The sequence below is a fragment of the Microcaecilia unicolor genome, chromosome 6 (genome assembly GCF_901765095.1).
Source record: "Microcaecilia unicolor chromosome 6, aMicUni1.1, whole genome shotgun sequence".
Lineage (NCBI taxonomy): Eukaryota > Metazoa > Chordata > Amphibia > Gymnophiona > Siphonopidae > Microcaecilia > Microcaecilia unicolor.
Genome location: NC_044036.1, coordinates 14,680,244 through 14,704,030, shown reverse-complemented (window position 1 = coordinate 14,704,030; position 23,787 = coordinate 14,680,244). Strand labels below are relative to the sequence as shown.

The 23,787-nt window shown below is 48.2% G+C and overlaps 1 protein-coding gene across 1 annotated transcript in view; it reads right to left on the bottom strand.

Moving 5' to 3' along the window:
- LOC115472755 (vitamin D3 hydroxylase-associated protein-like) overlaps positions 1-23,787 on the bottom strand; it is a 73,249-nt gene that overhangs the window by 9,542 nt on the left and 39,920 nt on the right. Inside the window, exons 11-14 of the mRNA XM_030207145.1 lie at positions 19,522-19,565; positions 15,255-15,294; positions 8,901-9,009; positions 6,575-6,720 (exon numbers count right to left, since the gene is read on the bottom strand). Coding sequence (XP_030063005.1) covers positions 6,575-6,720; positions 8,901-9,009; positions 15,255-15,294; positions 19,522-19,565 — 339 coding nt within the window. The remainder of the gene's footprint in view (positions 1-6,574; positions 6,721-8,900; positions 9,010-15,254; positions 15,295-19,521; positions 19,566-23,787) is intronic.

Genomic DNA, 23,787 nt, shown 5'->3' with positions numbered 1-23,787 from the left:
TACAGGCTCTGAACGAAACTAGCGTGCAAATGCATGCTAAACCTATTCATCCCCAATGATCAGCAACCAGCGCGCCAAACCCTAGGCCTGCGTTTGCTACCGCCCCCATGATCAGAGCCCCCGAGTGCATGAAACAACGCACTTACAGGCTCTGAACGAAACTAGCGTGCAAATGCATGCTAAACCTATTCATCCCCAATGATCAGCAACCAGCGTGCCAAACCCTAGGCCTGCGTTTGCTACCGCCCCATGATCAGAGCCCCCGAGTGCGTGAAACAACGCACTTACAGGCTCTGAACGAAACTAGCGTGCAAATGCATGGAAAACAGGGCTCAGCGCAAAAAGCATGCAAATGCATGCTAAACCTATTCATCCCCAATGATCAGCAACCAGCGTGCCAAACCCTAGGCCTGCGTTTGCTACCGCCCCATGATCAGAGCCCCCGAGTGCGTGAAACAACGCACTTACAGGCTCTGAACGAAACTAGCGTGCAAATGCATGCAAAACAGGGCTCAGCGCAAAAAGCATGCAAATGCATGGTAAACCTATTCATCCCCAATGATCAGCAACCAGCGTGCCAAACCCTAGGCCTGCGTTTGCTACCGCCCCATGATCAGAGCCCCCGAGTGCGTGAAACAACGCACTTACAGGCTCTGAACGAAACTAGCGTGCAAATGCATGCAAAACAGGGCTCAGCGCAAAAAGCATGCAAATGCATGCTAAACCTATTCATCCCCAATGATCAGCAACCAGCGCGCCAAACCCTAGGCCTGCGTTTGCTACCGCCCCATGATCAGAGCCCCCGAGTGCGTGAAACAACGCACTTACAGGCTCTGAACGAAACTAGCGTGCAAATGGATGCAAAACAGGGCTCAGCGCAAAAAGCATGCAAATGCATGCTAAACCTATTCATCCCCAATGATCAGCAACCAGCGCGCCAAACCCTAGGCCTGTGTTTGCTACCGCCCCATGATCAGAGCCCCCGAGTGCATGAAACAACGCACTTACAGGCTCTGAACGAAACTAGCGTGCAAATGCATGCTAAACCTATTCATCCCCAATGATCAGCAACCAGCGCGCCAAACCCTAGGCCTGCGTTTGCTACCGCCCCATGATCAGAGCCCCCGAGTGCGTGAAACAACGCACTTACAGGCTCTGAACGAAACTAGCGTGCAAATGCATGGAAAACAGGGCTCAGCGCAAAAAGCATGCAAATGCATGCTAAACCTATTCATCCCCAATGATCAGCAACCAGCGTGCCAAACCCTAGGCCTGCGTTTGCTACCGCCCCATGATCAGAGCCCCCGAGTGCGTGAAACAACGCACTTACAGGCTCTGAACGAAACTAGCGTGCAAATGCATGCAAAACAGGGCTCAGCGCAAAAAGCATGCAAATGCATGCTAAACCTATTCATCCCCAATGATCAGCAACCAGCGTGCCAAACCCTAGGCCTGCGTTTGCTACCGCCCCATGATCAGAGCCCCCGAGTGCGTGAAACAACGCACTTACAGGCTCTGAACGAAACTAGCGTGCAAATGCATGCAAAACAGGGCTCAGCGCAAAAAGCATGCAAATGCATGCTAAACCTATTCATCCCCAATGATCAGCAACCAGCGCGCGAAACCCTAGGCCTGCGTTTGCTACCGCCCCATGATCAGAGCCCCCGAGTGCGTGAAACAACGCACTTACAGGCTCTGAACGAAACTAGCGTGCAAATGCATGCAAAACAGGGCTCAGCGCAAAAAGCATGCAAATGCATGCTAAACCTATTCATCCCCAATGATCAGCAACCAGCGCGCCAAACCCTAGGCCTGCGTTTGCTACCGCCCCATGATCAGAGCCCCCGAGTGCATGAAACAACGCACTTACAGGCTCTGAACGAAACTAGCGTGCAAATGCATGCTAAACCTATTCATCCCCAATGATCAGCAACCAGCGTGCCAAACCCTAGGCCTGCGTTTGCTACCGCCCCATGATCAGAGCCCCCGAGTGCGTGAAACAACGCACTTACAGGCTCTGAACGAAACTAGCGTGCAAATGCATGCAAAACAGGGCTCAGCGCAAAAAGCATGCAAATGCATGCTAAACCTATTCATCCCCAATGATCAGCAACCAGCGTGCCAAACCCTAGGCCTGCGTTTGCTACCGCCCCATGATCAGAGCCCCCGAGTGCGTGAAACAACGCACTTACAGGCTCTGAACGAAACTAGCGTGCAAATGCATGGAAAACAGGGCTCAGCGCAAAAAGCATGCAAATGCATGCTAAACCTATTCATCCCCAATGATCAGCAACCAGCGTGCCAAACCCTAGGCCTGCGTTTGCTACCGCCCCATGATCAGAGCCCCCGAGTGCGTGAAACAACGCACTTACAGGCTCTGAACGAAACTAGCATGCAAATGCATGCAAAACAGGGCTCAGCGCAAAAAGCATGCAAATGCATGCTAAACCTATTCATCCCCAATGATCAGCAACCAGCGTGCCAAACCCTAGGCCTGCGTTTGCTACCGCCCCATGATCAGAGCCCCCGAGTGCGTGAAACAACGCACTTACAGGCTCTGAATGAAACTAGCGTGCAAATGCATGGAAAACAGGGCTCAGCGCAAAAAGCATGCAAATGCATGCTAAACCTATTCATCCCCAATGATCAGCAACCAGCGTGCCAAACCCTAGGCCTGCGTTTGCTACCGCCCCATGATCAGAGCCCCCGAGTGCGTGAAACAACGCACTTACAGGCTCTGAACGAAACTAGCGTGCAAATGCATGGAAAACAGGGCTCAGCGCAAAAAGCATGCAAATGCATGCTAAACATATTCATCCCCAATGATCAGCAACCAGCGTGCCAAACCCTAGGCCTGCGTTTGCTACCGCCCCATGATCAGAGCCCCCGAGTGCGTGAAACAACGCACTTACAGGCTCTGAACGAAACTAGCGTGCAAATGCATGCAAAACAGGGCTCAGCGCAAAAAGCATGCAAATGCATGCTAAACCTATTCATCCCCAATGATCAGCAACCAGCGTGCCAAACCCTAGGCCTGCGTTTGCTACCGCCCCATGATCAGAGCCCCCGAGTGCGTGAAACAACGCACTTACAGGCTCTGAACGAAACTAGCGTGCAAATGCATGGAAAACAGGGCTCAGCGCAAAAAGCATGCAAATGCATGCTAAACCTATTCATCCCCAATGATCAGCAACCAGCGTGCCAAACCCTAGGCCTGTGTTTGCTACCGCCCCATGATCAGAGCCCCCGAGTGCGTGAAACAACGCACTTACAGGCTCTGAACGAAACTAGCGTGCAAATGCATGCAAAACAGGGCTCAGCGCAAAAAGCATGCAAATGCATGCTAAACCTATTCATCCCCAATGATCAGCAACCAGCGTGCCAAACCCTAGGCCTGCGTTTGCTACCGCCCCATGATCAGAGCCCCCGAGTGCGTGAAACAACGCACTTACAGGCTCTGAACGAAACTAGCGTGCAAATGCATGCAAAACAGGGCTCAGCGCAAAAAGCATGCAAATGCATGCTAAACCTATTCATCCCCAATGATCAGCAACCAGCGTGCCAAACCCTAGGCCTGCGTTTGCTACCGCCCCATGATCAGAGCCCCCGAGTGCGTGAAACAACGCACTTACAGGCTCTGAACGAAACTAGCGTGCAAATGCATGCAAAACAGGGCTCAGCGCAAAAAGCATGCAAATGCATGCTAAACCTATTCATCCCCAATGATCAGCAACCAGCGTGCCAAACCCTAGGCCTGCGTTTGCTACCGCCCCATGATCAGAGCCCCCGAGTGCGTGAAACAACGCACTTACAGGCTCTGAACGAAACTAGCGTGCAAATGCATGCAAAACAGGGCTCAGCGCAAAAAGCATGCAAATGCATGCTAAACCTATTCATCCCCAATGATCAGCAACCAGCGCGCCAAACCCTAGGCCAGCTTGGAGCTGGTGTTAGGGTTTGCGGACCATTGGGGAGGAATGATGAGCCCTGTCCAGCATGCATTTGCATGCTAGCAGGCCCCCATTCCTCCCTATGAAACAACCCCCCCAGGAACCGATGACCCTCCCCAGGAACCAACGACCCCCCGCCATCGACAGGTTCAAGGGGCTGGATATCCGGTGGGTCTCCAGCCCCCCTAACCCCCCACCCCCAGCATTGGCAAGAAGTCCCTGGTGGTCCAGTGGGCCACTGTCAATCCCCCCACCCTCCCTCCCTTGAGTTGGAGGAGGGAGGTGGCCTCCCTCCTCTTCCTTCGATGCTGCCTGCAAAATGGTGGTGCCCAGCCCTGCCCAGTGTAGCCTGGGATGCACTGGTCAGGGCTTCACACCATATAAGGGATCTTGGGCAAGTCACTTAACCCTCCATTGCTCCTTGTACAAAAAAAACCCCTTTGATTGTGAGCCCTCCAGGGACAGAGAAAGTACCTGCATATAATGTTTACTGTGCTGCGTACGTCTAGTAGCGTTATAGAAATGAGTAGTAATAGTAGTAGTATAAGACAGGGGGTTTAGGGAATGGTGAGAGGGCTGAGGAGAGGGTGTTTATTTACCACGATTTGACATTTTAAAACAAATGAAAACAAAGGAACTCCATTCATTATTCTTTGTCCCTGGAGGAATTCTGCTCAACTGTGCACCACATCATTTCTGCAAAATTCCCTTCCTGTGCGGAGGTTTCCTCTTTTGCACTGAATGTGGCTGCAGAGATGGGTGGGTAAAAGAAAATCCACACTCTTCAATGGTCTTCATGGGTGGGAATGAGGAAAGCTATCAGCCCACATGGCCAGAAGGAAAGGGAAATGGGACTTGATATACCGCCTTTCTGTGGTATTTTGTAACTACATTTAAAGTGGTTTACATATATTGTACCAGAGACAATGGAGGGTTACGTGACTTGCCCACAGTCACAAGGAGCTGCAGTGGGAATTGAGCCCAGTTCCCCAGGATCAAAGTCCACTGTACTAACCACTAGGCTACTCCATGAGACAGAGGCAGACAGCGTTAGTGTAGGGTCTGCACAACCACAAAGGTGTCAGCGACATGAGCAGGAGGAAGTAAAAATGTCAATATAGAACTGCACAGAGGGGAGCTATATGCCAGAGAATGTACTAAAAGCAGTTAGCTTAGCGGGGTTTAAAAAAGGTTTGGATGGCTTCCTAAAGGAAAAGTCCATATACCATTATTAAAAAGGACTTGGGGAAAAATCCACTGCTTATTTCTAGAATAAGCAGCATAAAATGTATTGTACTGTTTTGGAATCTTGCCAGGTACTTGTTGGAAACAGGATGCTGGGCTTGATGGACCTTCGGTCTATCCCAATATGGCATGTACTTAAGGAGGTACTGAGTGTCAGTCAGGAAGGAGATAATCCATATCAATGGCAGTCTGGAAGGTCAGCAATAAAGATGTCAGGAGGGGAGGTGGGAAACAGAAAGAGAGAGAATGAAGAGTTAGCTCTTGGCTTTGGGGGAGAGAAAGAGAGCAGGGGGTAGAATTGAGTAAAATCACGGAGAAGATCTTGCTCCTGTGTATTTTAGCCACTTGCTTTTGTTGAATTCAAAATGATGTACTTACAGATCCTCAATTCACTTTTTTTTTTAACTTTGAATTTTTATTGAAATAACATCTCAAACATAACAACGAGCCATTGGCTCCAGCACATGACAATGCAACAATTTAATTTTTATTAGAATTAAATTACTGAAATTACTGAAGACTCATCTCTTTGATAAAATTTACTGTAAGGATCAATACACATGAAGTCCACACTTACTGTTCCAGAAACACACCAATACATTCTTTTCTGAACTCTCACCTCCCGTAATTCTATCACACTTAAACCTTCACTCACAGAAAATGTTATACCGAATGTTCTTTTGCTAAGGTTCTATTACCCTATTAATTTCTCGTTGTCTCTTTCCATTGTTCCATTGTTCTTTTCCTTGTCCTATTCCCTAACGATACCTTGACTCTGCTTTCACTTAAATTCTCGCAATGTAATCCATAACTGAATTGTAACAAATCGTATTTCCATTATTCACAATGTATTGTAAGCCACACTGAGCCCGCAAATAGATGGGAAAATGTGGGATACAAATGCAATAAAATAAATAAATAAATAAATAAAAATAAATTTTAACATTATGCGTATAACCCTTTTATCCCCCCCTATTCCCCCCACCCTTCCCCTCTCCCCCTCAACAACTGATTCCCCCAACAGCCCAAACCCCCCTAAACCCCCTCAATATCTGTTAGATGAATCCATTCAGGTGCCTCTGGATTATATCTCCCCTTACGCTTATCAGTCAATTTTTCCAACATTATAATGGTTTTAAATTTCTCAGCCCGATTACCTACAGTTGGCCCAGCGGACTTTTCCAATGCATTGCAATAGTGGGTTTTTTGCGGCGGCTAACCCCATTCTCTTGAATCTCTGTTGCCATCTCTTTCCCCTCTGGTTCCCCCACCCCAGGAGGCACCATTTAGGATCACATGGAAAAGTACCTTCCCTCAATTCACTTTTACCCATTCTACACCACTTTCCTTCTTCCACATCAACGATGACTTCAACTAACCTTTTTGTACTCCTTGTCCCAGAAATCATTGTAATGTCCTTTGAAATGTCTCAGCTCCTTCTCATCCTCCTCAGTCACGGTACTTACGGGAAGAGTGCCAGCAGGAAAGTTCAAGACGTTATAGAGCGTAGTAGAAGAACAGGTAACTGCAACACAGAAGATCTGTAATGTAGAGATAGCTCTTTCACCTATTCTCCAGCATAATCTTTGTATTTCTAGAGATAGCTTTAGGGTGGCAAGCTTTTTTCATGATAGAACACCAGTTCGAGGGGATGTCTGGGCCCTGGGTTATGCCTGTGCCGTGGCTTTTCATAAAACTACACTTCACATAACATATGACATAAAGTGAGTGGAGGAGTGGCCTAGTGGTTAGGGTGGTGGACTTTGGTCCTGAGGAACTGAGTTCGAGTCCCACTTCAGGCACAGGCAGCTTCTTGTGACTCTGGGCAAGTCACTTAACCCTCCATTGCCCCATGTAAGCCGCGTTGAGCCTGCCATGAGTGGGAAAGCACGGGGTACAAATGTAACAAAAAAAAATATATTCATCCCCTTAAGAAACTTGTCTCTGCAAAATCACATGGGCAAAACTGTGCTGGATGGTAGACTAGGCAAATTCATTCCCCCTTCCTCACTGTTGTATTTTGAACAGAGGTTTCTATGCATTTCAGAAGACCAATCTAGCTTTTCATCTTCATTTTTTTTTATAATGTTTTTATTAAGTAGAGAAACACAACATACAGATACGGAGAATACAATGTTCCAGCAATCACTAACTCATGTTACAGACACAATCACCTTACAGGGTCCTCAGAGGCTAACATACAGTAACCATCTACTCTCTAGTGCCCACTCAAATATTTCATGCCTTGGTCAGTTGAGTGAGGCAGAGGGAAGCTGCTGTTCTTCCTTTCTGGGGTGTCAATCCAAGTGGAATATACCGCAGAAATTATTCTTTACATGCACTCATTAAGAGGCTCAGCTAACAAATACCCAACATTTACCGCACTTGACAATATATTCAGGGCATTTTTTTTTAATGGCTCGCACAGTTCAGCTGTGAAAATGTCTTGCCTGATTTTTATTAGGACTATGCAACAGAAAAAAATGGCATGCGAAAAATGTGCACGCGTGCCACAACTTCAAAACAGTGCATTTACCAAAAAATGAGCAGACAGTGGATCTGAAATTCTGCCCAGTCCTGACACCCCTCCTTCAGAGGCTTGATCACCAGTCTATAGAAGAGCCCCCGCCCCCCCACAGACTATCCACTTAACTAAAGTTGTATTTTTTTCACTAAGCCACTGAGCTGATGTGGTGATTAGTCCCGTCAACAAGAAAATTGCATCATGGGAAATGTAGTTTAAAATGCAATCAATTTCACAGGAAATGCAGGGACCCTTCTACAAAGGCACAGGAAGGCTAACATGAGGGTAAGAGCATGACCGAACAGCCCTACTGCCAGTGGTAATTCCGACTTTGGCATGCGCTAAATCCCGCAGTAGGAAATCATTTTCTATTTTCTACCACAGGGGGCGTTCCCGGCGGTAACCGGCAGCCCTCCTACGTTGGCGCATGCTGCATGGTTACCGCGTGGGTAGCGCGTGAGCCCTTACCTCTAGATCAGTGGGTGGCGCTAAGGGTTCAGGCCATAAATAGGTGTGCGCCAGTGGTGTAGCCATCTCTAAAGCCGGGCCAAATGTTGAGATTTGGCCGGCTCCGACCGTATTATCGAAATGAAAGATAGCCGGCCATCTTGTTTCGATAATACGGTTGGGACGCCGCTTTAAGGGGCCGGCCTTGAAGATGGCCGCCATAGACGGTCGGTAGCCCAACTGTTTGGGGAGGCTAAAGGGGGCGGAGCTTACCTCCATACGCTCCGTGGCAGCGACGTCAATGAAGAAAAAGACTACAGGCTTGCCGCCAGCTTCTCCCTTCTCTCTGCACACAGTGTCCCGTGATGCATTTCCTGTTTCCGCGAGAGCAGAGAGAAGGGAGAAGCTGGCAGCGAGCCTGTAGTCTTTTTCTTCATTGACGTCGCTGCCACGGAAATAAAAGATGAAAATATGCGGGGCGGGAGGGTGGGCTGCACCACAAGCGGAAGTCGACGATTGGGCTGGGGAGGCTTAGCCTCCCCAAGCCTCTTATATGGGGCGCCTATGATGGCCGCCCATATAGATGGCTGGCCCCGTTCGATTATGCCCCTCCATGCCTCCTCCTCAGCGCAGCCTAACTTTACTTCCAGCTAGCCAATGAAAACACCTACAGCGTGAAATCATGTGATACACTGTATCATTCTGCCTAGTTTAGACATGAAGCTGACAATTACCCATCAGTTTCCCAGTGTAGCCAATGTTAAACGCAGGACCCAATATGGGGCAGAGAACAACATCCAGATCCAGTTTTTTCCACGCTGCAGTGAATTCCTCACAGTATGCCTGGAATGAAAAGAACATGCGAAATGGATTATTGTCAGACCAGAGGAGCCAACTGGCATTTACCAATGGGCTCGATATTCAAAGTGTTTAAACCGCTTGCGCAGGGGCTAACCGCGAAGATTCAGCGGCACTTCGCTGGTTAGTACCACTGAATATATCCCAGCTACTGCCCGAGCCAAAATCGGCTATTTTGTGGGCCACCTGGGGGCGGAGTTAGCACTTAACCAGATTCCTTAAGCGGGTTAATAGGAAAACACAGTCCTAGCTTTATTATCCAATTTAACTTACCTGGTTAAGTGCCAAATCTCGCGCTTAACTGGATACGTGTTATCCGGCTGAGTATCTCTGGATATCAGTGTTTTTAGCTTTACCTGGTTAGCTACCATTTAGCAGTCTGAATATCAACACTAACCAGATAACCTCCAGCTTCGCCCAAGCTCTGCCTGCTGACCACCCCAGCAATGCATGGATAGTTCCAACTTTATCAGAGGGAATATTCAGTGGTTGCATTATTAACGTCACTGACGGTTTCCTGGCTTGACGGCGTTTGGGAATCCAGCATCTTTTCTATTGAGGAGTCTTTTCTTCACCACACCCCTCCCATTCCTTTTCTTTTTGCTTAGCCCTACCTTTTTGCACCTTTCCATGTTCATCTCACTTAAGATACTACTACTACTACTTAACATTTGTAGAGCGCTACTAGGGTTACGCAGCGCTGTACAAATTAACAAAGAAGGACGGTCCCTGCTCCAAGGAGCTTACAATCTAATGGGCGAAATGTCAAGTAGGGGCAGTCTAGATTTCCTGAATAGAGGTATGATGGTTAGGTGCCAAAGGCGACATTGAAGAGGTGGGCTTTGGCCAAGGCTTTGAAGATGGGCAGGGAGGGGGCCTGGCGTATGGGCTCAGGGGAGTTTATTCCAGGCGTGGGGTGAGGCGATTCTTAAGGCCTTTTATAGCTATGTTTACTACAGTTAGTAATATTCTCCTGACATGACTTTGTAATTATATTTACTCTGTTAGCCGCATTGAACCTGCCCTGTGTGGGAAAGCGCGGGATACAAATGTATTAAATAAATTAAATAAAAATTATATGGGTGTTCCACGCCCATAATTTCGACTTTACTCTTGAGTTAAGTATTTTCCCGCCATAACACAAGAGATGCACCTGATCCCCCGAGGCAGGCCTTTGTGCCGAAACATGGCAGTGTCGGGTCGATTTTATGCTGTTTACATTCAACACTTCTTGACGTCCTCCTCGATTTTAATTCACTTTTTGGTTCATCGTCCGTATTCAGTGGTTAGCAATGCTGAATATTCCACTAACCAGAACTTATCCAGTCAGCAGCACTTGCTAACCGGATAAGTTGTCTTTCATTATCGGCCAGAATGAGTATAATGAGAACAGCAGGATTACAAACCCCAGAACGCTTGGAGGTGATGGCGATAATAATAATAATGTCCACTTAGTCACTGGCTGCAAACAGATCGCCCACAAGAACATGGAAAGGCACAAAAACATAGCAACCACGACAAGCTGAAATAGCTGCCAAAAGTATCATTTACCCGGAACCACAAATAGGTGACGCCTCATAATTAAACCATGGTTTAAAAAAAAAAAACGAACAAGCCAAAATTCTCTGGGACTTCAGGATGCAGACTTAAACACCTGCCACACAACACACCCTCTATTACTGTGGTTGAAAAGAAACAGGTTTGGATCATAGATGAAGCGATGTCAGGAGACGGTCATGTTGAAGACCAACAGTTGGAAAAGATCAAGACTTGAAGCTGGATGACTGACAGTTGTAGTCCCAGTGATGACTGGTGCCTTTGGAGCAATATTGAAAGACTAGTAAAAAAGGCCCATTTCGAAACTCAATGAAATGGGCGCTAGCAAGGTAAATTCCCACCCATCCTCCCTCCCTGGCGAGTTCCATACCCCCCTCCGTCCCTCCGTCTCTCCCTCCCTCCCGAGTTGCAGACCCCCTCCCTCGCAGTTCAAGGCCCCCTTCACGCCCCTCCCACCGAGTTGCAGACTCCCCCTCCTTCCAATTAGAACCCCCACCCCATTTGTGTTACTGCCTGCCCCCCCCCCTGCGGCGCAACCCTGTGGACACCACCCTTTCCTCCGCAAAACCTGCCCCGAAGCCTCTGTGTACCTCTGCTGACAGAGGCGAACTTCTCTTCTGGGCTGCGGAGTGTTCCTTGTTGATTGAGCATCTGTTGAAGTTTCTGTGCCTGCGTCTGATGTCAGACGCACGCACAGAGACTTCAACAGATACTCCTTCATCAAGCCACGCCCCGCAGGCAAGAAAAGAAGTTTGTCTCTGTTAGCAGAGGTAGGCGAAGGCTTCGGGGGAGGTTTATCAGAGGAAAGGGTGGTGTGCAGAGGGTCACGGCAGGGAGGGTCCAGGGCGGCAATAACGTGGAGGGGGTGTGCTCCAATCGGAGGGAGGGGGAGTTTGTAACTCGTTGGTAGGGGCGTGACGGGCCTTGAAGTGGGAGGGATGGAGGAAAGGAGTGATGTGTGTGGGTGGGGGCGGGTGTGTGGATGACTCTCTGTGTTCCGCCCTCAATGTCATAACATTAGACGCGAGGGTGGGGCACAGAGACATGGATGGCTTCACTACCATGAACTAATGAAGCCTTCAGGGAGTGTGCTGATAGCTTCAGAACATAGGCTTCAGAACGTTGAGGTAGCGTTTTATGTACAGATTGGGCGTGGCTGAGGGCGGGTCTATGAGTGAGGGTGAGTGGTCCTGATAGCCTAGCCTACGAAGAGTACAGGAGTTCAGTGCTTCACTGCCATGGAGTGAGCTTCAGAACGTTCGAGGTGGGATTTATTTATATAGATCTGGAACAATATGAACACAATGGACATTGGCAAAATCGTCATCTGCCAACTACAGAGGGCTGCACTGTTTGGAATTGCCCACAGCCTGCTCTGATTCTTCTAAATAGCCTAGATTCTTGGGAATCGCTCTATGTTTAGAGTGGTAAACCCAGGCAAGAGCATCTGACAATATTAGAACCTCATTGTCTGGATGAGCATTGGGTGGGGTCTGAGACACAAAATATTTATACATTTGTTTGAGGACAGGGCTGGGACCAGCAGAGACTGAGAGTCCAATGGAACCCTTAATCCACTCATAAGCATAAGAACATAAGAATAGCCATACTGGGTCAGACCAATGGTCCATCTAGCCCAGTATCCTGTTTCCAACAGTGGTCAAAGCCAGGTCACAAGTGCCTGGAGAAAACCCAGATAGTAGCAACATTCCATGCTACCAATCCCAGGGCAAGCAGTGGCTTCCCCCATGTCTGTCCCAATAGCAGACTATGGACTTTTCTTCCAGGAACTTGTCCAAACCTTATTTCAACTCAGATATGCTAAAAACTGACACTCACACTACACTCTTCTAGCACTCAGAAACAGAGTCCGGGCCAGAAATGGTGTCCTGAACCAATGATTTACTTAAAAGAAAGTCTCCAAGGAAAAATAGGGACAAACACAGTATTATTTTGTAGACCTCTATCATATCTCCCCTCAACCGTCTTTTCTCCAAGCTGAAGAGCTTTAGCCTTTCCTTATAGGGAAGTTGTCCCATCCCCTTTATCATTTTCATCACCCTTCTCTGTACCTTTTCTAATTCCACTATATCTTTTTTTGAGATGCGGTGGCCAGAATTGCACTCTAAAAACAGAAGCCACACAAAGTGTGGAGGTGCACTTAATCCCCACGAAACAATACAGGAAGGAAAAAGAGAAGAGTGGGGGAAGACGGGCTCTTTCCAATCAATAAGGGAGACGTATATTTGGAAAAAGTATAATGTTTATTATAACAGGTCGACTCGACACAGCCGTGTTTCGGCGACGTAGCACCTTCTTCAGGAGTCTACAAAGCCAAATATAAAACATAAATATGACTGTAAACTGTAAACAACAATGATCATAAAAGAATATGATAGATATATTAACGTAGAAGACATCTGTAAAAGCATGAATTATAATTAAAAAAAAGACATCAAATAAATTTATAAGTACAAAACTGCATGAAATGTTTCCACGAAAAGTAATTGCAAATTAAACAAAATTAAAAACATAATTAAAAACAAACAAAACCAAATAAGATGTGGAGTTGCAAATGAAAACTTAAATTCCTAAAATGCGCGGGGAGGTAGGAATGACACAACAATATCATATATAAACTCTAAGCAAGGAATTTTAAAAAAACGGAAAAACAGTGACATGGTTAACACATTTGTAAAACGAAGCACAAAACGATGCAAACATTTAGCCACTGTAGGCAATGTACATGTACTTCTAATGATGTGGAACAAGGAGAAAATGCTTATATGTAAGTAAAGGATATGACACTTGTTGTACAAACAATGGAACAAATATACGTCTCCCTTATTCAGTGGTGTTCCTGGGGGGAGGCTGACACCCGGGGCAGATCGCCGATGCGCCCCGCCCCCCCCGGGTGCAGCGCGCCCCCCCCCCGGAACAGCGCGACGCCCCCCCCCCTGGTGAAAGAACCCCCCCTGGTGTAGCGTAATCCCCGGCGAAAGAACACCCCCGCCCGGGTGCACGCCGCTGGGGGGGGGGGTGCCGCGTGCCTGCCGGCTCTTCGTTTTCATGCTCCCTCTGCCCTGGAACAGGTTACTTCCTGTTCTGGGGCAAAGGGAGCATGAAACGAAGAGCCGACAGGCGCGCGGCACCCCCCCCCCCCCAGCAGCGTGCACCCGGGGCGGACCACCGCCACCGCCCCCCCCCCCTTGGTACGCCACTGCCTATCTTCCCCCACTCTTCTCTTTTTTTCTTCCAGAATTGCACACAATATCTTGACAATTAAATTTGAGATTCCCTGTTAAGATAACATCCTATCCAGCTTATAATCGAACGAGAATAACGCCCAAGTTCCGACCTAAATCGGGAGATGGGCGTTCTTCTCACAAAAACAAATAAAGCGGCATAATCGAAAGCCGAACTTTGGACGCTTTCAACTGCACTCCGTCGCGGATGCGGACAAAGTTGACGGGGGAGTGTCGGAGGCGTGGTGAAGGCGGAACTGGGGCGTGGTTATCACCCGAACAGAGATGGGCGCCCTTCGCCGATAATGGATGCGTTTGTAGCTAGAATTTAGGGCACTTTTCCTGGACCCTGTTTTTTGACGAATAAGGCCCCAAAAAGTGCCCTAAATGACCAGATGACCCCCAGAGGGAGTCGGGGATGACCTCCCCTGACTCCCCCAGTGGTCACTAACCCCCTCCCAGCACAACAAATGATGTTTCACAACTTTTTATTTTCACCCTCAAATGTCATACCCTCCTCCCAAGCAGCAGTATGCAGGTCCCTGGAGCAGTTGTTAGGGGGTGCAGTGGACGTCAGGCAGGTGGACCCAGGCCCATCCCCCCCTACCTGTTACAATTGTGCTGCTTAATGCTACTAGTCGTCCAACCCCCCCCAAACCCACTGTACCCACATGTAGGTGCCCCCCTTCACCCCTTAGGGCTATAGTAATGGTGTAGACTTGTGGGCAGTGGGTTTTGAGGGGGATTTGGGGGGCTCAACACCCAAGGGAAGGGTGCTATGCACCTGGGAGCTCTTTTACCTTTTTTTTTGTTTTTGTAAAAGTGCCCCCTAGGGTGCCCGGTTGGTGTCCTGGCATGTGAGGGGGACCAGTGCACTATGAATCCTGGCCCCTCCCACGAACAAATGCCTTGCATTTATTCGTTTTTGAGCTGGGCGATTTCATTTTCCATTATCGGTGAAAAGCAAAAACGCCCAGCTCACACCTTGGCGAATAAAACATGGGCGTCTATTTTTTTAAAAAAATACGGTTCACTCCGCCCCTTCACGGACCCGTTCTCGGAGATTAACGCCCATGGAGATAGGCGTTTCTGGTCGATTATGCCCCTCTATGTCTCTGAAGCAGCTGCAAGCCGAAATGTGGCTGCGTCAGGCAGGTGACTTTTGTACCAGCAAATGAACTAAACATTACTGAAGATTTTTTACAGTACTGCTTTGTTTTCTTGATTTTTTTTTTCCAGCTCTGTCTTCTGACTGTGGACTGTCTCTTGCGGGTTCTTCACCTCTCTTTGACGGGGTTTAAGTCATTGGTTTAGCCTGAGATTCAGCATGCGAATTGAGGGACAGCCTCATTTGTATCAAAATCAAAACGTATTTGCTTACAAAGAAAATCTAAATGTATTTCTATACTGAAATATCTAATTAGATACCTGGATAGCAGCATTCATTTCCCAGAGTTCCTTTACAGACCTAAAGATTCATCGGACAATACAAAAACAGTGAAACACACAGGTAATCAACGTATGAAATTCATGGGTTAGACAACAGAATTAGAGGTTGATGGACAAAACGGTGGGCAGTGTTGGCCTGGTTTTCATGCTTAAATTATAGCTGGAAATTCAGTGGCGATATCCAGTATCCACTGGCGCTGAATTTCCAGACATAACAAGGAACACCAGGAGTTACCTGGATAATGGCGAGATGAAGTGCTGTTGCCCAAATCCTAAATTATCCGGATCGTTATCTGAATACCAATGCTGAGTATTGCTGGTCACCAGGCAACTCCCGGCTCCACTCAGGTTCTGCCCCTGGATCACCACAGTACTATCCTCATACCCCCATATAGGCTGTCTACAGTTGGGTGCGGATCCCAGATCTGTGTGTAAACTAATTAGCCAATTAAGCGCTAACAGTCAATAATGTTAACAAGCACTTAATTGGCAGTAATTAGGATGTATTTTTGGATCTGCTCTAGGTCTGTTCTAGAGCATTCTTGTCTAAATTTCATAGCACGCAACTCAGAAGGGGGTGTGACCATGGGGCGGGTATGGGCGGGTCAGGAGCATTCCCAGAAAGTATACGCCATGTTATAGTAAACTTGGATTTGTACACTCAACTACCATCAGTTGGGCGTGAGGTTTTACACCAGCCTTTGGCAAGGGTACGACCTCATGCCCAAAGTTAGGCGCAGGAAGTACACTACGCTAGTATTCTGTAAAGGGCACTCCCAGTACCCTGGAAAGAGTGCCAGAGCAAAACTGGAGGAGCAATGAATGCACTTTGGCAAGCCCTTGATCAATCCGCCCCTATGGACCGCTGGAGTGAATAGACACTGGGACCCGGAGCTTTGTTTCCCCATTCTCCTGAGCTCAAAATTACCTTGAATGAATTCCCATTCATAGATTCGAGTAAGGAGTCACTTTTACATGAGTACTGAGTCTACCGAGAAGGCCATGAGCGGACTGACAATGATCTGGACCCCCCGGCAGAGTCATTGGATCCCCTTGGGCCCCTGCTGCCACCCCCACCCTTGTTTCCAGAACCCCTCTGCATACTACAGCCTCCCAGGCCTACTTTGAAGAACCCTGGTGGTCTAGTGGTTTCTTCAGGGACAGGAAAGAACCCCACTCTTTCTTGCCCACCGCTGCTGCTCTACCCGGTGCCACTGCTATGGTGACAGGAAAGCGCACAAATATTGATAGCCTAGTCATTTACCTGAATAAATGACCTATAATAGAAAGCCAACTAGTGGAAGAGTATGTGTCATGTTTTGAAAGTGCATACTTTGCTGCAGGGGCGTATCTGGACTCGGGCGGTAGGTGGGGCCAGAGCCAGAGGGAGGGGGCACATTTTAGCCCCCCCCCGGCGCCACCGATCCCCCCCCCCGCCATTTCCGGACCCCCCCCTCGCCACCAATGACACCCTCCCCCGCTGCTGTCACTTACCTTTGCTGGCGGGGGACCCCAACCCCCCGCCAGCCGAGGTCCTCTCTTCCATGCAGGCTGCGCCGCTGCAAGTTTCAACGCTTCCTGTTCTTCTGAGTCTGACGTCCTGCACGTACAACGCGCAGGACGTCAGACTGAATTCCAAATTCTGAGTCTGACGTTCTGCACGTTGTACGTGCAGGACGTCAGACTCAGAAGAACAGGAAGCGTTGAAACTTGCATCCAGCATGGAAGAGAGGACTTCGGCTGGCGGGGGCTTGGGGTCCCCCGCCAGCAAAGGTCGGCGACGGGTTGGTGGCGGGCGGGAGGGAGGGGGAGGTGGAGAGGGTCTGTGGTAGGGGGGTCCAGGGCGAAATCTGCGGGGGCCCAGGCCCCTGTGGCCCCACGCAGATACGCCCCTGCTTTGCTGGTGGGCATGCACACAGGTGGAATTTGGGCAAAGGAAACAAATATGTGCATTCTTTATAGAATACTATCATTTATGTACTTCCTGGCTGACATCTACAGGGTGGTGCAAAAAAAAAGTAACCTCTAGAGTTTTTCGTTTTCTCAGCAACCGCTTGGAATTTCAAGGTGAAATTTTACAGCTTTATTTGTTGATACTAGCTACATTTATGTACCAACGTAACACGGTGAAGTTACAGACTTTTTAGCGTGACCACCCAGCGATTTTCACGTGTTCACAAATGTTTGCACTGTAAAACTACCATTATTTGTGTCCAAAGTTCACGGTCACTGTGAATGCTCAAAGCGTCCACCCCCAGTTTACTGTTAATGGCATCACAGTGACGGAGACTTTTGTCTGGGGAGCAATGTTGGAGGCCTATCGCAATCTTCACCCAAAGCTGCAAACAAATCGCCAAACTCAAGGAAGCGCTACAGATGATCTGGGACAGACTGCCACAGGGACCGATCGACAAGGCTGTTAAAAACTTCCCAAAGCGTCTGAAGGCCTGTGTTAAAGCTGGGGGTGGACACAGTGACTGCGAAATTTTTGACCCATTGTTAATTGTATCATTTGAATGATGTTTTAGCGCGAACATTTTTAATGCGCCAAAATCATTGGGTGGTCACACCAAAAAGTCTACAATTTCACTGTGTTTAATGCAGGGGTGTAGCTACGTGGGGCCACAGGGGCCTGGGTCCCCGTAGATTTGGCCCTGGACCCCCTGCCGGCGACCCTCTCAACCCCCCCTCCGGCCGCCAACCCGCCATCGCCTACCTTTGCTGGCGGGGGACCCCCAACCCCTCACCGAAACAGAACAAAGCCTTGCAAGGCTTCATTCTGTTTCTGTGAGTCTGACGCAGGACGTCAGACTCAGAAACAGAACGAAGGAAGAAGAGGACCTCGGCTGGCGGGGTTTGGGGTCCCCCACCAGCAAAGGTAGGCGACAGCGACAGTGGGAGAGGGTTGGTGGCGGGAGGGGGGGGGGTCGAGAGGGTCGTCGGCAAGGGGGGGGGGTCAAAGTTGTTGGTGGTGGTGGCGGCGGAGGGAGTCGGCAATGGCGGGGGGTGTCAGCAATGGCGGGGGTCGGCGGCGCCGGGGGGGGGGCTAAAGTGTGTCCCCTCACCTCGGGCTCTGGACCCCCCTCCTGCCGTCTGGCTACGACCCTAGTTTAATGATAATCTCATTCCACTTGGCACGTAAACATAGAAATGTCCTGGACTTAGCACCTCCTGAGGACTCTGCAGCCAGAGGGTTGCAAGCTGGGTAGACATACTTGGGCATCACACACAAACACAGCAGCAGCAGTGCAGCAAAGGAAACCTTCCATCTCCCTCCTCCTTTCTCTTCTCAAATAGCCCACCAACTAGGATAGTCAGCAGGAAGTCACCTCTACTGTCAGTGGAGAAATGAGGAAAGACAGTAGGGATAGAAACTGGTGCTTATCTGTGAGTGGGAGGATCTGCCAGGGGCGGAGTGAGGGTGGCCTTGGCCCCCGGGTATGCCGTTCGCTGCCCGACACCCCCCTGCTGCCCCTGCCGCCATAGCCGACGCCCCTGCTGCCCCCGTCCTAGCTGAGGGGTCCTGGTAGTCTGGTGGCCTCTGCGGGGGAGCATCTTCTTTCCTGCCCGCTTCGCTGCGTTATTCCCCCCGTGTTTTCAAAATGGCAGCCGAGACTTCCCGCAGTAATCTCACGGGTCTTGACAGTCCCGCGAGACTTCCGCAGGGAGTCTCGGCCGCCACTTTTAAAATACGGTGGTGCCGAGCGGGGAGGGGAAAATAGCGGTAGCCCAGCGGGCAGGGCAGGAAGGAACATGTGCCCTCCCCCCCCCCCCCCCCCACTGAGACCACTAGATCACCAGTGGCATGCCCAAATGGTCAGTCCACCCCTGGAATCTGCAAATGATAGGCAAAAGGGTGTTTCTCAGAAATTCATTCACCTCATCTGCAACTAGTGTGGCAACTAGTGGGACATGACCCGTGTGTTTAGTGGGACTCTGTATATGGTAATCTTTGGGTTCACAAACAGAGGGCTATTCGCTACCCTGTAGGAGATAAGGGTTCGATGCTCTGGCCTCGCTGGTGGTGGGGATGCTGCAGAGACTCTGGGGGGTGTATGGATTCCGAGGTCTGAAGACAGCATCCGTTTGTAGCCTCTGCCCAAGAACTGTCACTATAATGATTGGGCCAATCTAAAGGATTAAGGAGAAGAAATAATTCAAAACCCCGGGTACTTCTGTAGGAAGCGTTCTGGGCCTGGACTCCCACTAAAGGCCACTTCTGATTCAGTTAAGGACCAAGTCTTACCTTACGCCACACGATGCGTTCATAAGTTTGGCAAAGCGTGAAAACTAAAGACAAGAAGAGATTTGACTTAGGTTTTGCCATAAAACAAACTGGCACGCAATTAGAGCTACAGTGTACAAACGCTCACCAAGATAACGCGTGTGCACGCACACTTACAAGCGAAGCACTGGCTGGTTCTACTACCATCAACAGCCGGGTGGCCATTCCTGGTGTGCACATTCAGAAAAAAAGGAGTGTGGTAATCATAGCCGCTGAAGGGCGCATAGAAGTGTGTGGGTTGTGGGTTTGTGTGAGGAGTGAGAGTGCAGCAATGTAGAACATGTGTGATGAGTAGGGGACAGGTGGGTGGGGGTATGTAGGGCCAGTCCTGCTACCTTTCTTGGGTTCTTGCAATTCGATCTATTGTTCTTTAAATAAACAATCATTATTTATTATTATTATTATTTATCACATTTGTACCCCGCACTTTCCCACACGTTGAAGGCTCAGCATGGCTTACATAGTATTTATAATTCCAATTACAAAGTCTTAAAGGAGAATATTATGAGCAGTGAGTGGGGTTTTGAGGATAAAAAAGTTTAACATGTAGAGGCAAATAAAGGAAAGGATAATCATTAAAGCGACTTCAACGGCCACAAAATGCATCTGCTAGACTAATCTTTAACTTGGGAACATTGAGGGCCCCTTTGTACAAAGGTGCGCTAAGCATTTTTAGCTATATTTCTATAGGCGTCTCTAGCGTTTAGCGCTCGCTAATCATTAGCGTGCAATAAAACCGCTAGAGTGCCTTTGTGAGAAAATAAAACCCTTAGTTTGGCTAGTCCCCTTTTAAATAATTTACATTGGCTAAAGTTAGAATCCAGAATTCATTTTAAAATTGCTTAGGGTCCCTTTTACAAAGGCGCGCTGAAAAATGGCCTGCGGCAGTGTAGATGCGATTTTTGGGCACACACAGAATCATTTTTCAGCGCACCTGTTAAAAAATGCCTTTTTTGTATTTTTGCAAAAATAGACGTGCGTCAAAATGAAAATTGCCACGCATTCATTTTTGGGTCTGAGACCTTACTGCTGGCCAGTGACCTAGCGGTAAAGTCTCACACAGTAACCAGGCAGTAACGACCTACATAGAAACATGATGGCAGATAAAGGCCATATGACCCATCTAGTGTAACCCCTGATTCTTCCTGTTCCTAAGCGATCCCACATGCTTATCCCATGCCTTTTTAAATTCTGGATCAATCCTCGACTCCACCACCTCCACCCACTGGGAGGCCATTCCACGCCTCCACCACCCTTTCTGTGAAATGCCACTTGGTGCGTGTCCGATACACGCGGCAGAAAATAAAAATGATTTTTGGGATATGCGTATCGGATGCGTGCCAAAAATGAAATTACCGCTAGAGCCACGTGGCAGCTAGGCGGTAACTCCATTTTGGCACGCATTGGTCGTGCGTAGATGTTTACATGGCTTAGTGAAAGGGCCCCTTAGGGAACAAAAGTTTTTATGGTCTGAACTCTGAGTCACTCAGCAAGCTTTTTCTATTTCCAACCGACAGGTCTCATTTGAGAAGTTTTAAAAATAGATCACTTGATTTTCCTTCTGCAAAGAAGATAAATTGAAAAGCAGTATGGAAATGCTCATTTACATCTCAGGGAGCTATAACATGGAATAGTATACCTGTTGAAATTTGTTTTAATTACACCCTATATTCTTTTTCGCAAAGCGTTCAAAACATATTTATCCTCACTTCAGCTATCTTGACCTATAACCACTTAAATCAGCTACATTAAGAAAGTGTGCCGCTTGCTTCTCGATGTAATTCAATCCGTTTGGGTTATAAATAGAAATAAATCAAAACAGGGAAAGGAAAATAAGATGATACTTTTTTAACCACAAGGTTACAAGTGGAATAGAAATGACTGAATACAATACAATATAATATAATACAGTATTCGTATTTTCTTCCTGTGGATTTCCTGCTCTGATCTGACAAAGAAGGGCAACCTTCGAAAGCTAATCAAAAAATGTATTAAGTTAGTCCAATAAAAAAGGTATCATCTTATTTCCTTTCCATGTTTTATTTTATTCTATTTCTATTGATTACCTGCTCTCTTTGGAGAGTTCATGTGCAACATGGATGGACATCAGTTGCGTTTAGAAAGATGATAAGTTAAGTTTGACAAATAAATAAGTATAAAATGCTTGTAATATTCACATGTTAAAGAGCATAAAATTAGGTTTTTTAAGAGTTCCCAGCTAGCCATCCCTGAATGGGCCAAAACACTCATCTGAATGTGAAAACCACTAAGGGGTCCTTTTAGTAAGGTGCGCTGAAAAATGGCCCAGTATGCTAACCTATAAATGTACTCACTCTGCTGCTCCCCAGTATCTCTCCACACTCGTCCTTCCCTACACCCCTTCCCGTGCACTCCGCTCCATGGATAAATCCTTCTTATCTGTTCCCTTCTCCACTACTGCCAACTCCAGACTTCGCGCCTTCTGTCTCGCTGCACCCTACGCCTGGAATAAACTTCCTGAGCCCCTACGTCTTGCCCCATCCTTGGCCACCTTTAAATCTAGACTGAAAGCCCACCTCTTTAACATTGCTTTTGACTCGTAACCACTCGCCTCCACCTACCCTCCTCTCTTCCTTCCCGTTCATATTAATTGATTTGATTTGCTTACTTTATTTTTTGTCTATTAGATTGTAAGCTCTTTGAGCAGGGACTGTCTTTCTTCTATGTTTGTGCAGCGCTGCGTACGCCTTGTAGAGCTATAGAATTGCTAAATAGTAGTATGCGCGTGTTCTGGACGTGCACAGGTCCATTTTTCAGCGCACCTGTAAAAAAGGCCTTTTTTTGGCTGAAAATGGACATGCAGCAAAATGAAAATTGGCGCGCTTCCATTTTGGGCCTGAGACCTTACTGCCACCCATTCACTTAGCGGTAAGGTCTCACGCGTTAACCGGGCGATAATTGTCAGCACACGTACAATGCCGAATACTGCCCGGTTAGCACCGTGTGCCAGAAAATAAAATATATTTTCCAGCGCACGTAGTGGACACATATAAAAAATGAAATTACCGCCCAGGACACGCAGTAGCCGGGCGGTAGTTCCGAATTGGCGCGTTGGGCACACATAGAGGGGCATTTTCGAAAGAAAAGTCTATGTTTGGATTTGGATGTCTTTGTAGAGCGTTCAACTCCGGGGGGGGGGGGGGGGGGGCGGGAAAAAGCGTATTTTCAAAAAAAGATGGACGTCCATCTTTCGTTTCAAAAATACGAAGGACGTCCTTAGATTTGGACGTCCTTAGACATGGACATCTTTGACTTTCGGCGATTTTCAAAACCAAAGACGTCCATGTCAAAAACTTCCAAAGTCAAGCCATTTGGATGTGAGAGGAGCCAGCATTTGTAGTGCACTGGTCCCCCTGACATGCCAGGACACCAACCGGGCACCCTAGGGGGCACTGCAGTGAACTTCACAAATTGCTCCCAGGTACTTAGCTCCCTTACCTTGTTTGCTGAGCCCCCAAAACCCACTACCCACAACTGTACACCACTACCATAGCCCTTACGGGTGAAGGGGGGCACCTATATGTGGGTACTGTGGGTTTCTGGTGGGTTTTGGAGGGCTTGCTGTTTCCTCCACAAATGTAACAGGTGGGGGGGGGGGGCCTGGGTCCGCCTGTCTGAAGTGCCCTGCAGTACCCACTAAAACTGCTCCAGGGACCTGCATGCACTGTCATGGACCTGAGTATGATATCCGAGGCTGGCATAGAGGCTGGCATGAAATATTTTTAGAGATGTTTTTTGAGGGTGGGAGGGGGTTAGTGACCACTGGGAGAGTAATGGGATGTCATCCCCGATTCCCTCCGGTGGTCATCTTGTCATTTCAGGCACCTTTTTGTGACTTATTCGTAAAAAAACACATCCAGGTGAAAATGTCCAAGTTTTACTTTAGGACTTTTTCGATTATGGCTCAAAGACGTCCAAGTCTTAGGCACGCCCAAGTCCCGCCTTCACCACACCTCCGACACACTCCCTTGAAATTTGGATGTCCTTGCGACGACGGAGTGCAGTTTGGGACGTCCTAAATCAGGTTTCGATTATACCGATTTGGATATCCCTGGGAGATGGACGTCCATGTTCCGATTTATGACGAAAGATGGACGTCCATCTCTTTCGAAAATGAGCCCGATAGGCACCTAAGCGGCTTAGTAAAAGGGGCCCTATAACTTTTGTACTCTGATCAGTCAGTGCGCT